The following is a 13514-nucleotide window of genomic DNA, read 5'->3' as shown; positions in this document are numbered from 1 at the left end:
TGAAAGCAATGTTTCCAGCCCTTATGAAACCTCGGTTTCTTTTTCTTGCATCGTCGTCTGACCAGGCACTCTCTCACAGTATTATCCTACTGATATATACCATTGTCGTCTCCTTCCGTCAACCAAAGGACGTCTCTACACCTCAAGAGGCAGGATGAAAGTGATCATACATAAACTGCGAACCGTGGTGTCTCTGAGTTTTCGTTTGTGTCCAGTTTGAAAAGCTGCGCAAGCAGGCAAAGCCCAACGTTTACAACAAGGATGAATAACTCAATGTAACACAAATTTTGTTCCTGGAGAGTATGTGTTATTTCTTAATTGCTTATGTTATAAAAGTACAAAAATGGCCATTATTCCCTTGAAACTTTGCTTTTGTGGCTTGGATAATTAAATTTAGAAATTAACCTATTTTCTATGTAAAAAGGGCAAATTTGCACATTTTCATTTACATAATGTCTGAATAAAACAACATATGAATCAAGATTTACATGTATTTGTACTAAAGTTATACAAAAATGTTTAGAAGTGAGTAATGTTTCGAGATTTGCGACTGTAATTTAAATCACTTTCACGTATCAGCCTCCAAATATAGTCTCCTATCATGTTATCGTTATACGCTCCTTGGTAGCGGCGTTCAAAGTCCAGTATATCTTAGTGGAAGCGCTCGCTTTGCTCCTCTGAGTATGCAACCATGTTCTCCGTAAATTTATCAAGATGAGCGTCAAGGATATGGACATTCAGGGACATCCTGTAGCCCATTTTGCCGTAGTTCTTCACCAGAGCCTCAACCAGTTCCACATAATTTTCGGCCTTGTGATTGTCCAAGAAGCCCCGAATTACTGCGATAAAGCTGCCCCAAGCTTTTTTCCCCTTCCTACTGAGCTTCTTGGGGAATTCTGTGCACTCCAGGATCTTCTTTATTTGTGGTCCAACGAAGACGTCAGCTTTGTCCTTTGCCTCAGACAGCTTAGTGAAGAAGTCTCGAAGGTACTTGAAGGCTGCAGATTCCTTATCAAGAGCAGTGACAAATTGTTTCATAAGGCCCAATTTTATGTGCAGTGGTGGGAAAATCACCTTCTGGAGGTCCACTAATAGCTTACACTTGACATTGTGCCTCACCACAGAGAACTCGGTCTGTTGTGGCCAGTGCACTGCGGTATCCTTGCTGTCCCAAAGGCAAAGATAACGGAAACTTGGTAAAGCCACATACATAGCAGCTTCTTGATGCCATCTCTGATAAAATCTGATAAATCTTTGATTTAGTTTGTGTTCACTTAGACAGCTAGATCTAAACTGAAGTGGTGAGTAGTGAGCCCCTATATATATATTACTATGGAAAGTTCTAAAAGGTTCTTGAAAATTCTCGAAAGTTCTTGAAAATTCCTATAAGTTTGAGAAAATTATCTGCTGTCCCAAAGGCAAAGATAACAGGGAAACTTTATAAAACCTCCTTGGAGACCCATCAGGAATGCCACCATTTTGAAGTTTCCGATAACCTCCTAGCCATACTCATCATACTTCAAGGGTTCTAGCAAGATCTTGACGCTGTTGTTTTCCTCTTTGAGGTGCATCGAATGAGCCAGGGGAAGAGATTAATACTTATTCCCGTTATGGAGTAACACAGCTTTGAGGCTTCTGGATGAGCTGAACTATCAATGAAGAGGCGCCACTCGTTTGGTTACAGACAATTCCAATTGTCTCGCACAGACCGGATACATTATGGCAGAAGCAGAGCCCATCATGACGAGTGAAGAAGCTTTAAAAATGTCGGTGATGCTTCCTCTGACTTGCGACTTGCATACTTTCACCTAACAAATCCCACTCCTTGAGCCTAGATGTCAAAAGTTCAGCATTCGACTTTGTTAGACCAAGTTCTCTGATCAAATCATTGAGGTCTCTTTGGTTGGGGTAGTATGGGTTTCTCTCACCAACTGTGCCTCTGAAATTGTAATCTGGATTTTCAACGTTTACCTTTTCTTCTAATTTTCTGCTCTCTTCTGAGGATGGCTGCTTTCTCTCTGGCGGAGTGGGTACAAGGAGCTCAGGGCAGTGTGGCACTGGGGTAATGGGTGATGAAGGGTCCGGATACATGATAGCAGATGCATTCTTGCCAGCCCGACGTTTGGAAAGGTCCGCCATACAGAAGTAGCAATTGCTTGAATGGTCAGTGGGCTCACGCCAAATTCTTGGAATAGCGAACTTCATGGCTCTCTTTTCCCCTCTGTACCATCCTGCAAAAGAGCAAAATATAATTGTTATTATGAAGAATAAATTTATTTCATTCACAACTAATGTGTAAGAGATTTATGCAAAATATTTTATGTGATATTTTTTCTATACTATTGGAAATTAAAGAAAAAATTAAAAGATATTTAAATTTTAAAAGGTCTAAAAGGTCTAGTACAAAATATTACTATTCAAGCAAGCAAAAGTTGTCTGTCTTACCTTCTAGAGTTTTTTGTTGTTGTTTTTTTTTGCAGTGCTCGCAGGTAAAATGAGGTACCCAGGGTTTGTCTTGATCCCCGACAGGTGTGCCGAAATATGCCTTGTAGGCTTCACACATTTTAGCAGATGCTGTCACAGAGTACTTTTTCGCTCTTGTCTTGATAAATTGGCCACATACATAGCAGAATGCGTCTGGAGAATGATTGCAGCTTCTTAATGCCATGTCTGATAAAATCATATTGGTCTATGTGTTCACTTAGGCAGCTAGAACTAAACTGAAGTGGTGATCCCCTGTATATATATTACTATGGAAAGTTCTCGAAAATTCTAAAAGGTTCCTGAAAATTGTCGTAAGTTCCACAACATTCTAGAACATTCTTGTAAGTTCGAGAATATTCTCTGTCAGCTACTCAGCACTAAATCTACCTGGAACGTTCTGGAAAATGGGTAAATTTGAAAATTTCATGACTCAAGTCACAAAAGCAAAGTTTGAAGAGAAAAATAGGTCTTTTCCATTTACGTTAGGCATAAGCAATTGGGAAATAACACTTTCTGCCCAGGAACAAGAAAAAGTAAAAAAATTGTTACATAGCGTAATGTTGATGCCAAATTTTATTTCTCAAACACACTACACTAAATGTTTATAAATTAATCACACTATTATTTATATTTCAAAACGTGACGTAACTCAAAGAATAAAATTGTAGATTTACTGTATGTTATTGCTGAGTGGCTCTTAGCATGACTGAAATATTCAGCATTTACTTTTTGCGATATAAGTAGGTCAGAGCTTTTGCTCTGAGTGAAACCCAAAGTGTAACACAATTAACCTTTTTAATGTCCGTGAAATAAATTTAACATTTATTTACGTGTTTTTTGAATTTCGCGCAAAGCTACACGAGGGCTATCTGTGCTAACCGTCCCTAATTTAACAGTGTAAGACTAGAAGGAAGGCAGCTAGTCATCACCACCCACCGCCAACTTTTAGGCTACTCTTTGACCAACGGATAATGGGATTGATCGTAACATTATAACTCCCCCACGACTGAAAGGGCGAGCATGTTTGGCGCGACGGGGATGCGAACCTGCGACCCTCACATTACGAGTCGCACGCCTAACCATGCATAGCCGTGTCCGGCGAGTTTAGGGAGCATTAAAATTGGCAAGTATCGTAAGCATTCGACTCGTAATCCGAGGGTCGCGGGTACGAATCCCCGTTGCACCAAACATGCTCGCCCTTTCAGCAATGGGAACGTTATAATGTGACGATCAATCCCACTATTAGCTGGTAAAAGACGTAATAAAGTCATTACAGCACGATGCTGGACTTATTGTTTAAATGAAAAGTTCGAAGCACTTTAATAGTGTGTGGGATGGGCTTTATTTTCTTTGGTGTTGTGGTTGTTGTACTCTCTCTTCAGCTGAACTAGATATTTTTATATAAAAAAACAAACAAACAGAATTTTATATACAAGTGCCCTTCAAATATAACTGCTCTTTATCTATAATCCCATGTTTTAGTGCATCTCGTCGTCGCCAAAAATAAATAGATTTATGAAATAGATTGCTGGTACCGAGTGGAAATTATACTGTTAATATTGGCAGTAGTCCCTGGGTACACACAGACTACTATTCTAGGGGGAGATGATAACCCATGGTGACGTTGTATATATGGCAGGGGGCTAATCAGAACCCGAAATGAAGCTCTAAATGGAAAGGTAATGCTGCCAATAGCAACGAGACCAGATTAAGATTAACATTATATATGAACTCCGCAGTGAGAACTGAAACAGTATAAGAAAATAAAAACTGGAATGTGACTACACTTAGTTGTAGGAGAAGAAAGGGTAACGAATTTAACGAGTGACTGGCATGAAACGTCTCACAAGTTTAAAAAATTGCACTTTGAACGGCCATATTTATACGTATAATTCAGTAATTCACATAAATTATTTTTCTTTTTCTTCTATTTCTTTTTTAAGTTACCTGTGCAACTTATGTTTCCTTCATAACCTGTTCGTGGACGACCTGTTTGATTTGTTCACGTTATGCTCTAACTCTGACAATGACTGGAACAGCATTTGGTTTCTGAGTTTTTTGCTTAGGCTTCGAATTCAGAGATTTAGCCACGAGACTGTCGAAGACTCCATCAAAATAGTCGCGAACAAAATTGTCATCTTAACCCCTAAACGGCGGCCATTATCAATCGATACTGTTACCTACAACATTCCAGCTGTTTAAGGGTTAAACAGTATCATCGTTGCTATAAACCAAGGTCTCACTACCTAACTTCTCATTCTTTAAATTGTCGATCCAGGGCCATTAGATGACGCCCTGTGCAACATGTAAATTCGGTGCCCCTTTCCCAGAAAAAAAGAAATCTAAACATTTACAATACGTTATATAAACTGTTACAATCATTACAAAGTAATAGTAAATAATATTATTTAGATACACATGAACATTTATACATGTTGTGTCTATATGAAATTACATTTGTACTCTTCTTGGTCCCCTCCCCAGTGGCACAGTCACATGTCTGCGGGCTTACAACACTAAAAACCGGGTTTCGATACCCGCGGTGGGAAGAGCACGGATAGCCCAGTGTAATTTTGTGCTTAACTTCAAGCGCACAAACTCTTGCTTTCAGTTATTCAATCGGGCAGTCGGCGACCACCTTTGAGTTGGCGCCTTGTGCGAACACACTGTGCACGTTACGGCAATATATCTATCAGTTTCTTGCATATGGCACGATTTGCTCTCGGAAAAAGCTACTTATTCGTATTTATATTTAGTATTTGTGCAAGTTACTGTCTGAAGATTAATAATAAAAAATCGCATAAATAGTTATTATCTACGGCGAACACGGCAGTAGCGTAATGTCAGGTTACAGGATCCAGTGAAATCTCTGATTAGTTTCCGTGTATCGATTTTCTCACTGACGATAGTTGTCAATGGACCGGATAAGTCTGAACGACGTCAGCGAATGCACTGTTATTGCTTTCATCACAGAAGAGAGCTTACAACATGGCGGCACCCACGTAACGTTGAAGCTGTCGATTTCAAAACTTTACCCGCGGGAACATCGCAAGCGTGAATTTTAGAGAAAAAAATGTTTTCTATTTTTACATCGTTTGCAGAAAAATTATCACGATTTGACGAAATTAGTTCGTTTTCTTTAATTAATGTCGTTGTTTATGTTCAGTGTTTATTTAGATTAAATTGTTTGATATTTTATGAACATTTCAGAATATATTAGAAAGTGGTCGAGTTACAGCTCTATGAATCGTAATTAATTTTTAGACATACTGTAACTGAAGTCTTTGCTTTACCCACAATCACGCTTTAGATTAACAAACTACCTGGTCCAGCTAACTTGAGAATATTTTCTGTTTTGTTTGTTTTATAATCACGCCTGCATAACATACCTAATTGATGTGCGGGTTCAATTTATATATATTATTAAAACTTCGAATTGAATGTATAGACTTACAGCTGTTATTTTCCGCTTGTTTTACAGGAATCTCAAAGGAAATGATATTTTACAAATACAAGAAGGAGCCTTTGGGTCATTTCGTAATCTTAAAAAACTGTGAGTACTTACATATATATTTATGTTAATAAACTGTTAATAAATGAATACTTGGTTGTTATATTATTAAATATATCGACTTGTTTTTTGTTGTTTTTTTAACTTTCATGCACGGAATTCAAACTTTACTGGATATAAAAGCTTGCGAAAAGTGATAAAAAATTATCTTGCCATGGCTTTTAGTACTTCATAAATATTTGTACAATGGCGCTTTTATACATTTAATGTGATGTTGTCACGTGATCTGAGTGAAATTTGATAAACCCTCAAGTAGAGGTAAAATCCGAGTGGGGTTATAAGTTGCCGAAGAAGAAACGCACCGAATTTGACTGAAATATGTACAAAGATGTAAAGTTGTTCAGTAAACAAAGTTACTAAAGCTAGATAAAAGAAAATTTAATTATATGTTCTAAACTTAAAAAAACAAACAGATGTACAGTTGTGATTTTTTAAAGTATAAGTGAACTAAACGAAAGTATACCTTTTTACTTACTAAAAAATGTGTTTAAAGGACTGTATCAACTACTTATAAAACGTGCTAACGTGATACTTGTATATTTAACATCGCTTTTCCCAACTAGTGTTTTATTTTACTGACGAAACAGAAAACAGGGAGATGGAAGTAAATCGGCGCTGTTTAGTTTTAGTATGTAATTAAAGTGACATTATTTATTAATTGTTCGTGCAGTAACATTCAGTGTTTCATAAATATTCATACATTTGATTCGTGTCTTCAAATTCCGTGGAAAAATGTGTATCCATACGGTTATCAGCCGACGTTTATGAGATAACAACAAGTTGTATTTATTTATGAATTTAAAGAAAGTAAATTTCAGACTTACAGGATGTTTGTTTATCTGCGCGATCATTTCAGAAAAGACGCCAGTTAGTTTACACTCATTATTTTCACGGAGGACAATGACCTCGGGCTTGTTCGATTACTTTTGTCTTTGTTGTTAAGTGTAAAGTTACACAATGGGCTATCTGAGATCTGCCCACAACAGGCATAGAAATTTAATTTGTAGCGCTGTAACTCCTCAGAATAACCGCTGAGCTACTGAGGAGCATTTCTCATGATAGTCTAGGAACAGGGGGAAAAAAATGTACTGTATATATTTTGGGAAGCTATCAGTTATAGGATTTACTCTATCGATATTATTGTATTTACTTATTTAAATCATAATATGTAGACGTTAAATATGTGGTGTGTGAATGTTATAAGCACAATCGAAAGGAAGGTAAATGGCATGTTTATTATTGAAACACGATAGGAAATTATATTGTTAATTGCGTAATTTCCGCTTGTTAAATGGAAATAATCCTCTCCCATAAAATATCCACATCGGTTCTTGCTCTTACTGTATCATAACTATTTGTTTGTTTGGAATTAAGCACAGAGCTACACAGTGGACTGTCTGTGCTCTGCCCACCACGAGTATCGAAACTTGGTTTCTAGCGGTGTGAGCACGCAGACATACTCCTAGGGGAAGGGGTTCATAACTGTGGAACTGTGTTTCTGAAAAAGAAACAAACCAATGCCACTAAAACGAACGTTTGAACCACTGCGGGTTTTCTATTCCATCTGTCGACATTTCTTAAAATGTTGTTATTAAGAGATAAAGAGCTTTCTAAAAGTGGCAAAGAAACACACACACACACACACACTGCGGAGGCAATTTCGAAATCTCAGGGCGACCGGCGTTTGGTTATTTGAATAACATTTTCACAAGGGACTTGGAGAAAGTAGTCAAATCCATGCGTAGTTCACGTTTAGTTTGTTTAAAATCTAAAAAGACAAGAAAATATTTATTGTTTTGTAATGTCTGAAAAACTCGTGTTCGGTCGTTAGAATGTTAAATTCACGAGAAGAAAACAAAAGTTTTTCTCGCGTATCGTTAACCTTTGGACTAATTTCACTTCCGGTTTTAAGTAAACATATGTCAAAGTTAGATGTTTGCCACTCGTTCTCTTTCCTTCTCTCTTCATTTTAACGCCGACAGGTGGCAGCTGGCGATGTTCTCTTTTTATCCCTTTATTTATATTTATAGTTTTTAAAAGCAAAAAGTTATGATTTTTTATAATCTGGGTCAAGAAACATGCTATAACAAATAGAAATAACGTTATTAATAATCAGAGTAAGTAGAATACTGTATGACTAACCAGTTTTATTTGTTCTTAAAACATAATTTTGAAGGGGATGTGTTTTAATAGGAGTATTGTTTTATTCAATGTAAAAGTTAAAATTAATCGCTAGGGGCGCTTTGTTCTCTTTGACGTCAGAAGCCAAGTTAAAAGGATACTGTATTAGAGTATGGTGTTAGTCTAACTGTAGTGAGGTAAATCTGTAGCTCAATAGTAAGCTTCAGGGTTTATAATGCTAAGCATCGGGGTTCGATACCCATGGCAAATCCCTCTTTACCTTTGCATTGAAATAGACATTCTCGTATGTTTTGTAAGGAACTTTATATGAAGTTTCATTTTATTGTATTATTCTTATAATATCCCCTAGTGGCGTAGTGATGTGGCTACGGACGTATACCGGGTTTCGATACCCATAATGGGTAGAGTTTGTGTAGTTTTGTTCTCAACAGCAAACAACAACTTCTTACAGTAATAACACGTCAGCGTTCACAAAAAGATTAATAAATATTGTACGTTTCCTTCTTATTTAAGAAACAACTCTTTAAACTTGATGTGTTAGCTAACTTATTGTTTAATTTCGCGCAAAGCCACACGAAAGCTATCTGCGTTAGCCGTCCCTAATTTAGCAGTCTAAGACTATAGGAAAGGCATGTAGTCATCACCACCCATCGCTCACTCTTGGGCTACTCTTTTACTAACGAATAGTGGGATTGATCGAAACATTATAACGCCTCCATGGCTGAAAGGGTGGGCATGTTTGGTGTGACGGGGTTTCAAACCCGCGACTTTCAGATACGAGTCGAGCGCCCTAACCATCTGGCCTAACTAACCTAATAACCTAAAAGTAATTCCAGCACCAGATCATGATTTATTATTTATACGTTCATTTGGTTCATTCTTATAAAATGCAAAGTTGTAAGTTGCAAAAGTTTTCAAACGCAAAAATATCTTTTATTTATTCTACAAAAATGTTTTGCAGCAAAATCCAATTTCAAGACAATACTGCTCTGTTTAAAAGAAAACTATAATATAAATATGAATTTAACAGATCCAATGAAACCGGACTTTCTTACAAATAGTATATACTTGGTAAGTACAGTTTGTCATATGAATGGCTATTCAATACTTGTGGAGTCGCGGTTACTGGTTTTTAAGTTTACCTTTGAATACATACCAAGGCTTACTTAGGTTTATTTAGATATGATCCTACACGGTAGCTACCAGCTGGAACATCCATTTGGGGGTTTTACTTGAAGGAGGTGAGCACTTGATGTGTTTTTGGTTTTTTACAATGTTTGTTCATATCTATACAACGGCATCCTGCAAACATCTGTCCCTAATTTTGAACTAATGGATTAGAGGAAAGACAACTAGGCAGTAGTACCCACCGCCATCTCTTGGGCCACACTAATCAAATAGTAGAATTTGACCATTATATTTAGTATTTATCCCGAAGTGTAGATAGGACCGAATTTTGGGGATGGGGATAAATGAGTACAATTGCCGCAGGTCCCAGGATGGAAAGCCCTTCTCATTAAGAGAAAAATATAGAAAATTGTTGTAACTATGACAACAGACAATATTAGTTGTTTCGTATAAACCTGTTATTTCCTAATTTCACGTACATATGATCTTACAGTTTACTCTTTCGTAAATATTTCCTCGACCATTAAAAAAATCGATAGATATAAAGAAAGAGAAGATGGCTAACATCCATCTGTTTCTGCTTAATGGTTATTACGTTGGTAATCAAAGACAAACTAAGGGAAACAGTGGCAGACGAATGGTTAAGTGTCTGAGCGTTGCTTTTGACTCGAAGTGACGTGTTAATAACGCTTCATTTTGGATTGATGATAAGAGGTTTAGCTGCTGCCAGAGCCAGAAAGATACTACAGAGAGATCTGCGTGCGTGTTTGTGTACTGCTTAAACTATAATTAGTAAATATTATTGAATTTGCCTCGAGCCCACCTAGTTCTTAATCTGGCTTGGGCGCAGAGCGAATGTTTACTTGGTGCAGTACATGAATGATAAGGTTGTGACTGTGGATTAGTTACAAGGTAAAGTTACAATAAAGCTAATTTCAATTACGTTGATAGGAACCAATCTTGATAGATTTTGTGATACTGTACAGTGATCAGCCATGAATGTGAAACATTTGTTGCTGGTGTTGAACATGACGAGTTTCAGTTGATAAGAAAATAAAACATATAATAAACTACATTGATGTTAAAATTGTGATAGGGATATTTTGCAAATAACGCATGATATAACACGAGGAGGCGTTGATAACTTCATGTAATTAGTAGTGACGAATATCTTGATATCTTCGGGAAAATAGTATTTTACTGGAATGCGATTTTTTTATGACCAAAATGGTGAGAAAGACGAAATATCCCAAAATTAAAATATCATGTGTTTATTCTCTTTCACATTAGTGAAATTCAAAGTGTTTGTAAAACATACTTGGACAAGTAGCTTGTAGTCCACTTGTTCTTTTGGAGATTTTTTTGGACATGTAACATGTAGTTCACCTAATGTTGCTTTAGTTTCATTTTTTCTTTATATAACCAATATAAGAAGGCTTACCACAACAGATAGTTGTTTTAAGGGCCCGGCATGGCAAGATGGGTTAAAGCGTTCGACTCGTAATCCGAAAGTCGCGGGTTCAAATCCCTGTCGCACCAAACATGCTCGCCTTTTTAGCTGTGGGGGCGTTACAATGTTACGGTCAATCCCACTATTCGTTGGTAAAAAAGTAGCCCAAGAGTTGGCAGTGAGTGGTGATAACTAGCTGCCTTCCCTCTATTCTTACACTGCTAAATTAGGTACAGCTATCTCAGATAGCCCTCGAGTAGCTTTGCGCGAAATTAAAAAAAAAAAAGTTTTAAACTTGTTTGTTCTTCCCTCTGCCCTCCACAAATAGAAGCACAAGATGCACATCGCGTTTCGAACTAAAACCCCACAAACAGCTCGTTTTCTTCACGCGCGAGTGGGATTTGTAGTAACCCTCTTATAAATATTGTTTCAGCGCATGTATGGATTTATATAAGATAAGTCGACCAAAATGCAGTGTAAATACTGGCACAAAATTAATTATGGCTTTTAAAAACTGCCTTGTGAAATTGCAATTGTTTAAAGTTATAGTAAGATCTCGACAAAAAATAAGAGTTCATTTTCGAACGCGTCACAGTCTACTTCATAGCACCATTAACAGCATACGTTTACTTGAAATTATAATACACCCCTACGATCAAGTGACACTAATAAATTTACAGAGCAGAAGTAATATTATAAAATAGGCCAGGAAATATACTTCTCTACGTTTTAAGGAGGCCCAGTTACTTTGGTTATTTATAGAAAGTAGGTCCTCTTTCGTTAGGAAAAATTGGGTAACAACAAAAGTTAATTATGTGATGTTACATACGTAAGTAAGTATTCTAGCTTTGTGATGTGGTTCTACATAAATGCTCCGAAGCATGTGTGATAAGGCTGCGGTGTTTTATTGGTGTGTAATAAAACCGAATTGAGTGAATTAACATGGAAAAACCACATTTCGAACGAAAACTCAGAAGCATGACTATCACCGACAGGAAATATTTCGAAAGTGTTTAAAATCGAAAGTAATATAGCACAGAAAAAAACGCTGATAGAAATAATAGCGAGAGGTTTTATCACGAAAAGGCCAACACTGAACAGCGTTTTCGTTTAATGGATTAATAACGAAAATATGTTAGCTGCACCCAAAAGGCACAGCATTGCACATACTTCAAATAAAAAATTTCATTTGTTCAATAAAAATTCAGATTTTCACAGCTGTTAGAAATGTCCCCCCTTTTTCTTCCTGAAACACTTAGACATATTTACTACATAAATATGTCTAATTATAAGACTCATCTACTCTTAACCACCAGAAGGCATGGGAATATTTAAACGTATTTGGTATTGTTTATCTCTAAAACTAGTGAATGTATCGCCTAGTATTTCAAAGTAATTTATATTTTCAGTTTAATAAGTGCACGATACTTGCCAATTTTAATGCTCCCTAAACTCGCCGGGCATGGCTATGCATGGTTAGGCGTGCGACTCGTAATGTGAGGGTCGCAGGTTCGCATCCCCGTCGCGCCAAACATGCTCGCCCTTTCAGTCGTGGGGGCGTTATAATGTGACGATCAATCCCACTATTCGTTGGTAAAAGAGTAGCCCAAGAGTTGGCAGTGGGTGGTGATGACTAGCTACCTTCTCTCTAGTCTTACACTGCTAAAGTAAGGACAGCCAGCATAGATAGCCCTCGAGTAGCTTTGTGCAAAATTCAAAACAAACAAACAAACAAATACTCCCTAAACTTGAATTATATTGTATTTTGTTTTACCCGGTATGATACATTAAGTGGACTGCTATTTATATATCATCTTTATAACTATATTCCTGAAGTTTTTCAGTGTTATTTATTTCAAAGTACAGTTTCTCTGTGCTAGTGTTCCATTTGAGTTAAATCAGTTTAAAGTTATTACTTTCAGAACAGTATCCTTTCTTTAGTATTGTAAACAGTACTTTATATATTTAATGGAACTCCTTTTAGTCATTTTTGATGCAAGTCGTTTCTTTTGTTTTTTATTATTCTGTCATAAGCAGTTTTGGAATTATTCTTTTTTTAATGTTACTTTTAAGAAAGTTGGTTTTGTTTCTTTCTGTTTCAATTCTCCTTGACGTTATTCCTTGAAACAAACTTTTAGTCATAAAGAGGTTCAGTATGTCATCCTAGAATGATTTTAGAGCCTTACCAAGGCCAATCATTCTCTGTCTGATGACAGTATCTCTTAACAATAGCCTTACTACATAGTTTTTATTGCAAAAGGCTCTGGGATAAGACTGCCATGTGAAAATGCACCATTGCTCCTAGACTGCAAATCTTTATTTATATTTAGTGCTCTTTCATCGGTCCCACCACATCTGGCATAATTTACCTGTGTGCCATCAGCAAGAATACCCATTGCATTCTCCAGCTGCTTGAAGTATTTCATGGAAGCAATTTATGTTCATTTGTTTTATGTAACTTTACCAAATGGAGATCTTTCTTGATTATGTTGCATAGGGCATGTGGACAGCCTGTTTGGTTTACCTTTGTGTTTCCAGCCTTTAAGTTACTGCTGCAGCATGCTGTGCTTCGCTTACTACAGCTATGGTATTACTTGTTGCAGGTCTCTATTTAGATGTATCTAGTACCCCAAGTTGATCCATATTACTTTGCTCTCACATGCCATTTAGTACAAGGGATAATCATCATCCTGAAAATTCTTGACCCCCAGTGGGAAAATATCTTTATGACCTGAATGT

General features: G+C 36.9%; 1 protein-coding gene across 5 annotated transcripts in view; it reads left to right on the top strand.

The window, feature by feature from the left end:
• Remo (Remoulade) overlaps positions 1-13514 on the top strand; it is a 104142-nt gene that overhangs the window by 40018 nt on the left and 50610 nt on the right. For 3 of the 5 annotated variants that reach the window (XM_076516264.1, XM_076516267.1, XM_076516266.1), the window contains one exon: positions 5966-6037. In XM_076516264.1, the coding sequence (XP_076372379.1) occupies positions 5966-6037 (72 nt within the window). Of the gene's footprint in view, positions 1-5236; positions 5487-5508; positions 5613-5965; positions 6038-13514 lie in introns of those variants that run through there. The other 2 variants (XM_076516265.1, XM_076516268.1) reach the window with 2 other exon arrangements.

Source organism: Tachypleus tridentatus, chromosome 7 (genome assembly GCF_004210375.1).
Source record: "Tachypleus tridentatus isolate NWPU-2018 chromosome 7, ASM421037v1, whole genome shotgun sequence".
Lineage (NCBI taxonomy): Eukaryota > Metazoa > Arthropoda > Merostomata > Xiphosura > Limulidae > Tachypleus > Tachypleus tridentatus.
Note: the sequence above shows the minus strand (reverse complement) of the source record. Positions and strands in the feature narration are given on the sequence as shown.